We start from the raw sequence: 9206 nt of genomic DNA, 5'->3' as shown, positions 1-9206 counted from the left end.
TGACCACGATGGCATTAATGTTGGATTAGAGTGGTTTGTTTTATCTAACAGATCTTGGTTTCTTACGATGTTTTGGGTTTGAAGGTTAACTTTCATATTCGAATTAAAATTAGATACAGAACAATATTCATTGGTCACTTATCATTTCAATGCACTTAAAACATTAAGAAATCAACCAAATTTCGCTGGTCTGAACCTATGCCAAATCAAATTAACATCCGAGCATGAAACAGTATCACCCATTTAGTAGTACGACTGAATGTGAAAAAAAAGGTAAAGGAAAAGGAAAACGAACGGTGATGAAACCTTTCAGTGAAATACAACGTAAAACACTTCCCCAAAAGAATACTCTGCCAAAGCTTTCACCTGCCTATATTTTTTTTTTAGCGGAATCACAATAATGACTGTTCATTTGGTCGATTTGTGCATGATTTATACGCAGCGTGACAGACGTGTTGTTTTAAAAACCTCGGATCTCGTTGAGTGATATTCTTACTCATCAATTTCTTTCCATTATCAGAAGTTTGAACAAGTGTGCATGTAGCCCTTACCACTCTCTTCAGTGTTTCGAATGGCAAAGTTGTGCCAAACCACCGTCAACCCACAACGCACCGACTACACCAAAATCGAACAGTTGGACAGTGGTCATGAGTTGAGGAATAATATTTGTGATCTTATAATTGTGTTTCTGCAACTTTGACGGCATTTCATTCTGTTTGAAAACGTTATGAGATACGGATTCTTTACTGAGAGGTTGTTTTAACGGAGGGATATGGCTGCATTTTGGAATAACACAATGATTCTTCTACCATGTTTACATCTTATCTATGTATTTCTTACTGTTGACCAGGTCTTTTCCTCACCAGGTTCGTTGATACCTTTCATAACGCAGTGACTTAAAACATCAACAGCAACACTCATTCAAAAATGATTTTCAACATCTAGTGTTACTCTTATATCCTTTGCTCATCCTTAAAAGTAGGCAGGTGAGATAGTCTATGATGGACATAATATTAGCTGTACACATGGTACAGGACTATAGGTATCTCTAGAACTGGATGAAGTTTATTCCTTGACAGCGAAATAACTCGATGCATTAGTTATAATCGGTTGGGTATTTTCTTTAATGTATATTTCGTGTATCTATTTCAGTATGGCGATACAAGCATTTTGACATCCCATTTTCTCATATTAGTTTCATTTCTTTCTTTATTTTTTATCCAGGTTCAAAACTGGTCTGCGAACGCGAGGGCGAAGAAGTCACACCGTCAATATTAAAAGGAAATCCTTGTATTAGCTGTTTTTGTAGGGTAAGTCATGATGTTAATTTTTATTTCTTCAAACTTTACCTGAGCTACAATGAGCTTACCTCCAATAGTAAATCATTCAATAAACAAAATTTAAAGAATATTATTGTTACTTTTTGTATCACTCCGAATCTACCCACCCCAAAACCTGTACTCAATACACTAATAAGAGAGCTAAATGGGTGCATAAAATTGGTTAATATTTAAGGCCCAAAAAGAACACAGCATTTGACGTAATTTCACCCCAACAGGCATGGTCCCTTTTTATTCAACCTATATTCGATGAAATTATATTTTCTGAGCACTTTCATATCTCATATGTAACGCCCCAAATTTGTTAGAATTTGAGAGTGACCACTAGATTAGTGAAACATACATGAATTTTGCACAAGTAAAAACTTTCTGCACAAGTTTAACAAAGCCTTTTCTCAACTTCTTCTTCAGTACTCGAAGAGGAGTGTGCCTATTGTTGTCACTTTATTCCGAATCTGTTGGTGGCCCTGCATCTTGACATTCACCAAGATCCATGAGAACTCTTATTTTTATTTTGTAATATACATGTATCTGGTATTCACCCAAACTCATGATTTGTAGCGCATATTCTCGACAGCTACACCAAGACTCGGCTGACCACCCATATTCGTGCATTACCCTACTTTTCCTTCCCCTATTTGGGATTGGATACGACATTGCGGTGATTGTTATTTATGACGATAGTGTCGCCGGTCGAACTTGACTACCAGTTTTGGGGCAACTTGGCCCCCAGTGTTTGCCGCGCTCCGTCGCGGGGCTGCACGGAACCGTCACCCATACTCTTATTTTATTTTTGTTAAATTTTTCAAATCAGCTTGTCTTCTTTGGGTGCATGTGACTACAAGGCATAATTACCAACTGTTAATTGGGTGACCTTTTATGGGCTCATCCTGATAACTTTAATTTCCAACAAATGTGTTGCAGTTTAAAAATGACATTCTTAACGTTTCATTATGTAATATCAACGGTAATTGATTTTTTAATAATGAAAATATTTTAGCTTCTATCTGAAAAAGAAAGATAGGTTGTTTCCGCTCTTTCTCGTAACTGTGGTTTCCATCTAACATTTTGGTAGATTTGAAAGTATTTTACTTAAAGATGGTAAAAAGGGTAGCTAATATCCATTTTCCATTTTGTTTTTATATCAGTGGGATTTCTTTTTCAATACTAAAATTCCAGTTGTTACCCCCTTTTTAAGGGGGGGGTTATAATGCTAGTGTAGCGAAAAAGACATGTTTTCGGATTCCCAAAGTCATCAAAGGGCAATTTTAAGCCCCCAAATAAAGTAAGTGTATACAACTTTAGTGGTTATGGGGTCGATTTGGGTTTTTTCACATCTTTTGGTCTTAACATATTTTTCAGGGTAATTAATTAGATGATGAAAATTACTGACTAATGGATATTTTAACGGCTGTTCTGAAAGTGCAGTAAGCTATTACAAAAACCCAACAGCGGGAAGCCACATGATTCCTTTGGCATGTTTGGTAAGGAGAGTCAGCGTCAGGAAAAAGGGGTGGGATGGAAGAATTCACATGGGTGTATAGCAGGGTGGGGCTGTCTGTGAGGGGTCATTAAGTCGACCAACTCGGATTCTTCATAATAATACATAAACTGATAAATGCGGCCTATGCTTGTGACAGATATCCTGTATGAAACTTGATACACAAATTATGACTTCATATCGAGCAAGTCCCAGTAGGACTCCCAAAGTAGGTTGCTCTTTAGCTCAATGACGAAACGATCGTAAATTATGATGAACTTGGTTTCGAGATGAAGACCATGGGTAGAATGCTTCCTGTGTTTATTACATTGCCTAAATCCATATCTCCAGGCTATATGTGATATTTCATGATATCCTTCCCCGACATCATGGAATCTTGATTATTAGGTGTCTTTCCTTGTTTTTTTAACATTCAATCCCCGCCCCCTCCTCATCGCCCCTCCTCTCCCAATCCATAGACTTTGCATGTTGAGAACACTGCAAACATCAGTGTTGAATCTACACCGATGTACACAGCTGCCCACTAGAAACATTTTGCATCAGTGTTACAACCATGTTGTTCGCTCAACACCGCTTGGGTGTTTTGTAATTACAGTATCATTATTATTATTAACCATAATCATTTAACACAACTTATGAGGGTGTTGATTTAACACTTGAGGGTATGGTTTCCACGTAATACTGACTTGTGTGACTTCTAGCACCCTTACAGGACATCAACAGAAATATAGAAACAGTACCGACTACCCCTCCCCCGGTGTTTTGCTTCTCAATTATCACTACCCCTTGGCAACGTCAGATACATATCAAATATTTTTACAAAGAATAAGTTATAATCATTGATTATCTACAGATAAGATTCATCCATTGTTCACCCTCACTGTTACGAATTTTCTCTTTTGAAAATCATTTTATGATGGTGAGATGACATAGATGATCCTAGATAAGCTAATGATGTAGCGGACAAAGATCATATCATAATGTTATCATTGAATCGGTCTTTCCAATTCACTTAGAATTCAGATCGAAATCTCCCTTGAATAGCCAAACTCATAAACCTATAAACGTCATATTGTAGTTTAATGACGTGTAGTTTTGAAATTAGTTGTTTAGTTTAGGATGGGATATAAAACTTGTAGAAGAAACCGTGTCAAAGATAATAAGAACTGAATTTGTATACACGTGTTTGAAATATTCAGAAGGACAACTTAAAAGAGATAGTCACATGCAACACACACACACAAATGACTGTAGATGATAAACAAAGCAATATTTTTTACATTCCTGTAATGGTTGTTAAATTTTTATCAATGCTATCTCTATTTATGATAATTATTCATGACTCCATGTGGTGTGTTTAATTCATTGTTATCCTTTATCATCTGCCACACGGAGGAATGAGTCAAAACGTGACCTAAACGGCGCTAAAATAGTCATTCAGAGAATTACCTCTGTGCTAGATTATCCAAATGTAATTCCATAATACTATTGAAGTGACGTAGAAGTCATGATTTATATGCTACTAAATGTCAAAATAGGATTAATAATGAGCATTGTGGGTAGTAAGGATTTTAAGAATAAGACAAAGATGAGATACTAGTACATCAAACCATTTCAGTAAATATGGAATTGTCTTGCCCTATAATAAATCAGAGTCATACAAAACAATAATGTCGGGTTTCAAATGACAAAGCAGTCCTTTCCTGGAAAATTTGAGAATTATGATGGTTAACTCACCATATTCGCTGAAATCATGATATTCTAAACATATATGTAAAGTACAAATTAGTAATAATGACCTGATCCCAGAAAGAAAGGTTTAGGTATCATTATTTGACCATACATCATGCATCAAGATATAACGACTTAAAGAGAAATGCCAGTAGTTGCAGTAAACACTGATTTCATGAGAAAGTCTGTAAACCAGGCTTAATTGTCAGTATATCATCGAGGATCTAGATCTGGTACAGTTACATAAACTGAACTTTGTGAAATCATAAAATCTAAGCTGAAATACGATCACACTGAAGATCGCCAACACAGATAGGCACACGTGGGACAGTGTATTATAATTGCCGGAATAAAGACCCGACGGAAGTGACCGAATCCGCGCTTATTTTGCTTATTTCTCAGCAATTACACAATTTCTTCCAGAATCCTTTGGCACATATTTTTTATTCATACAAACAGACACTTGGGTGGTCATTATATTAGATTCTGTAAAAAGTCATTTTGAGATCGTTACCAGAACTGGAATTTACCTTTAATGCAAATTTAACCGTTCATACAATATTAATTTGTTCACAATTTTCAGGGACAGTGTTGAACTCATTATGCCTTAAGTATGGCACTGAAGAACAATGTATGCCCAGAAAGCTTGGAGAAGCCACTAGAACCATATTAGATTCATCTTTATTAAAATGATATCACTCAAGCATGTTATGGAAGTCACAAAACTGCAGACAAGTCGATGATCGTTTACTTTACCGACACAAAGGACTAAACGACGGGACTGGCGACTTTTCACCAAAACAATACAAACCGCGACCGAAAACAATCGTTGCCAGTGACTGAAGATGTTTTATTCAAATATCAAGTGACCGCTCATACATCAGTCCAGTGTCCAGAGTTTGTCCACCCTTTGTCCGTCATGGTCAAACGTGACAAAAAACTTGTCTTTAGCATCTGGAAGTAAATCACAAACGGGTGGAGTTTGTGGTTTGGTGTTAGGGGTTGTGTTCGATCAATCAGATCTTCCACCGTTTCCAAGGGGCGAGTGGCTGGGGCCTTTGCGGTAGATATGAAATGTCATAGTTATCTGTACTTGTCACTGTTGAGTGGATCGTTTGAAGGCTTGATGGGATGGACTAAGCAAAGAGAATAAACGATGAAAATATTAAGCTTAGAAATTACATTTTATCACATTCTATGATGTCAATAATGAAACAAAGACGGGAATGCATAAGACGGTACAAAAAGAGTGCCAGTCATGGCAGTCAAGACTCCTCTCATCTATAATGTTTGTCGTCCTCTTCCCTATTTTCATTAAAAGTATGATAGCATATGTCTTTTATTATATTTTTTGTTTGAAAATAAATACACTGAAGAGTACAATAATTACTGATCAGACTGTTGTGGAACATGGTTTTCGCATTCTTGAAAAGTACAATCAGGGTATCGGCATCGAATTGCATATACATGTAATATGGGCTACCGTTTCACGTATGGGATAAATTATCATTTTCTTATTGACTTTCTTCTAAAGTAGGGAGTACAGTACTTGTTTCTTTGCTGGATTGTATTGCTTTTATGTCACATCTTTATGAAATGTAATGCTTTGTTGAATGAGATATAGAGAGACAACCAAGAGAAGGGGGAATAGAAAGAGATATGGTTATCATGGTTATAGAGATAGTAGACATGGTGAAGCACACGGCATAATGCTCAGATTGAAGAGGATGAAAGAGGGGAGGATAAGAAAGAGGGAAATGGAGAGACAAACAGAAGAAGAAGAAAAACAGAAAATGAGACAAAATGAAAAAGAGAAAGAGTGTGTGTCCGTAAAGAGTGGATGTGTCGGATTATATAAAATTCCATATTCATATTTCCTTTTGTGAATTATCTGAATTATATGAACTTCAATTGGGGTGGTCTTTCATAGATTTGGACTAATAAAGTAATATTTTTTTGCTAAGGGGGACACGCGATGTCATTTGCAAATTGGATACATCGTGTACTTTATTGTGACAGAAAGACTGAGGAGGAAGGGCGACTCTGGTAATTTGAGGATGGGGGGATGGGGTGCATGGTGCTAGAAGCGATGGAGGTAAAATAAGGCGAGGAGACATTTAATAGATGATATGAATATCGTTTTTCCTTTATTAAAATCAATTCACACAGTGGATATTTTATTGATTATCAACCTGTAAAAGAAATTAGTGAAAATTGTGTGGTTTTTCTGTCGCAGAATAAACGTTAGCAAAATTATGTTGGGGCACTTGGCAAGCCCTTCAAAAATTCACCCCTTCCAAAGCCCGACACCGAGAATAGCCGATGAAATCTAAACTTCTTTTATTTTTTTACTCAGGTATTTTCTTAGATGTTTCGTCTGATTAAAGTTTAAATGATTCTTTTTTCTTGTTCTTTTTCATGTTTATCATTACTATTCTTTAATGCCCCTTTTTCACTCCAAGATGCTCCACTGAAAAACATGGATAAGTGAGTATTGGACTATGGAAGTAGTATTATATATTTTATTAAGTGTTATAAAGAGCAAAATGGATACCCCAACTTCGAATGTCAACGAAAGCAAACTAATTGTCAATGAGGATGTATAGTGGGGGATGAGAATTTATGTTGCTCCAAACTCCGAGTATGGCTCTCAGGTTTAAGTTTGCTTTTTTTAAATACCCCTCCCGACCCCATTGCATGACTCACCATTCCATTAGAAGATTATTGTCAGGGGTCGCCAGTATACTTGAATAACATGAATAAAACATGTATAACTAACATGATTACTCTGTTATAAGCTCTCTTATTCCCATGCAATGTTCGATCAATGTTTCGTCTACTTACCATCCATATAAAATGTCCATTTAATTTTCATATTGTTGCATTTCTTCTTTTTTGTCTTTATATACAGAATAAAGAGGTAGTATGTAGAAGGGAAGTTTGTGAAGATCTTGTAGATTGTGCATTAGTAATAACGACGCTAGGAGTCGACTGCTGCGAAAAATGCAAAGGTAAGAAAACAGACAATTCATAATATGTGTATCCCTCGTCCATCTCCCTTTTGTACAAGGTTTGTGAAATATGCAAAACACTGTATTTACAGAATTATGTCAGTGGTATCTAAAGATCTAAAGGTGCTGCTGATGATGATGATCCACAACATTTATATTGCGCCACATTTATGTTAAAACATTCATAGGCGCACTGGCGGATCCAGAGGGGGGGGGGGGTGCAAAGCCGGCCTGTGCGCCCCCCCTCCTTTGAGAAGCAAAATTAAAATTTGTAATGTAAAAATGCGGTTGAAACAGAAGTGTGACCCCCCCCCCATCCCTTTGAACGTGAAGACCTTTTTTTCGGGAACGAAATATCCTTAATTTCTGGTTAATTTATTTAATTTTTTATTTTTTATTTTTTTAATTTTTTTTTGCTTGTCAAATTTTCCACGGAAAAATGTGCCCCCTTTTGAAAATCCTGGATCCGCCCCTGCATAGGCGCATATTTAAAGAGTGACAGAGGGGTGCGGTTGAGAGATGGAGACCCCGCCCTTCGATCAGATATATGAAAAAAATCGTTGTCTCGAATAAAACATGAAGAATTATCATAATTACTCTGTCATAAGAATGTTTAGAACGCAAAAAAAAAACTACAACCATAAATTGAATATCGAAGTGCATATTTTAAAGTACTGACTTATTATTTATTGGAATGGAAATTATTCGATCCGATATAACACCAATCGACGATAATAGAATTGAGACATTTCGTCTTGTGAATCGGTTACACCAAATTTGCATTCGATTCATCGCAATTTTAATTACTCAAGGCGCCCAATATTGTGAAGTGCTATCTATAAGAAAAAAATAAAATAAAATGCGATTGTCTCTTTTTATCGCTTTTCTAAATAGAACAAAACGGGTAAGAAACCATAGAAAAATACAATTTTGATTTCCAATTATTCAGGACGGAAATGCGCGCTTAATTCGGCGACTGTGTTGAGCACAATCTCTCCCCAATGGCGCCGCGCCGGTGTTCTAAACATGCTAAAGAAACCCCTATTCCTAAAAAATAATTCTGTACACCAATCCGTCCTTGTAAATAAAATTATTGATCATTGTTATAAATGAGCAAAAGACCAAGTTCTATATGATTTTCCACATGGGATTTAGTTGGTTGAAAGAAAGATAAGTCGGCTTAAGTAATTGGAGTGGAAATGCTCTGAATGCTAAGCACAAAAATGTAAAGAATAAGTTTACAATTGGAAAAAATTGGTTGGCTCGTTTATGACTGAGCCATGACATTCGTGCACAAAGTTGCAGGAATACGAGATGCTCAGATTAAATAAAGATACCATCTTTACTTTTGATATTATAGGGTTTCTCCCATAAAAACAAGTTGTGAAGTGTGGGAAAGGAAATAAACATTTGCATTTAGGATTATCATAAGACAATAAATACCAAATCTAATCCAATAATAAGATTACACACAAAAAAACGGGTTAAATCATCGCTTGACGATATTTAGAAAAAGATATATTTGAAAACAAAATGAAATTAGTATACATCCTGAAACCATGAAAAAGAGAGAATAACATCCGAAGTCAAATAAGATTTCTTTTCTAGTTATTACTTTCCTTT

At 36.0% G+C, this 9206-nt stretch overlaps 1 protein-coding gene across 1 annotated transcript in view; it reads left to right on the top strand.

The window, feature by feature from the left end:
• The first annotated feature begins 284 nt into the window (after positions 1 to 284).
• The window catches only part of LOC129263830 (BMP-binding endothelial regulator protein-like), a 36396-nt gene continuing 27474 nt past the window's right edge, over positions 285 to 9206 (top strand). Inside the window, exons 1-3 of the mRNA XM_064097095.1 lie at positions 285 to 866; positions 1225 to 1310; positions 7484 to 7583. Of these exons, the coding sequence (XP_063953165.1) occupies positions 773 to 866; positions 1225 to 1310; positions 7484 to 7583 (280 nt within the window). The 5' untranslated portion in view covers positions 285 to 772. The remainder of the gene's footprint in view (positions 867 to 1224; positions 1311 to 7483; positions 7584 to 9206) is intronic.

Source organism: Lytechinus pictus, chromosome 1 (assembly GCF_037042905.1).
Source record: "Lytechinus pictus isolate F3 Inbred chromosome 1, Lp3.0, whole genome shotgun sequence".
Lineage (NCBI taxonomy): Eukaryota > Metazoa > Echinodermata > Echinoidea > Temnopleuroida > Toxopneustidae > Lytechinus > Lytechinus pictus.
Note: the sequence above shows the minus strand (reverse complement) of the source record. Positions and strands in the feature narration are given on the sequence as shown.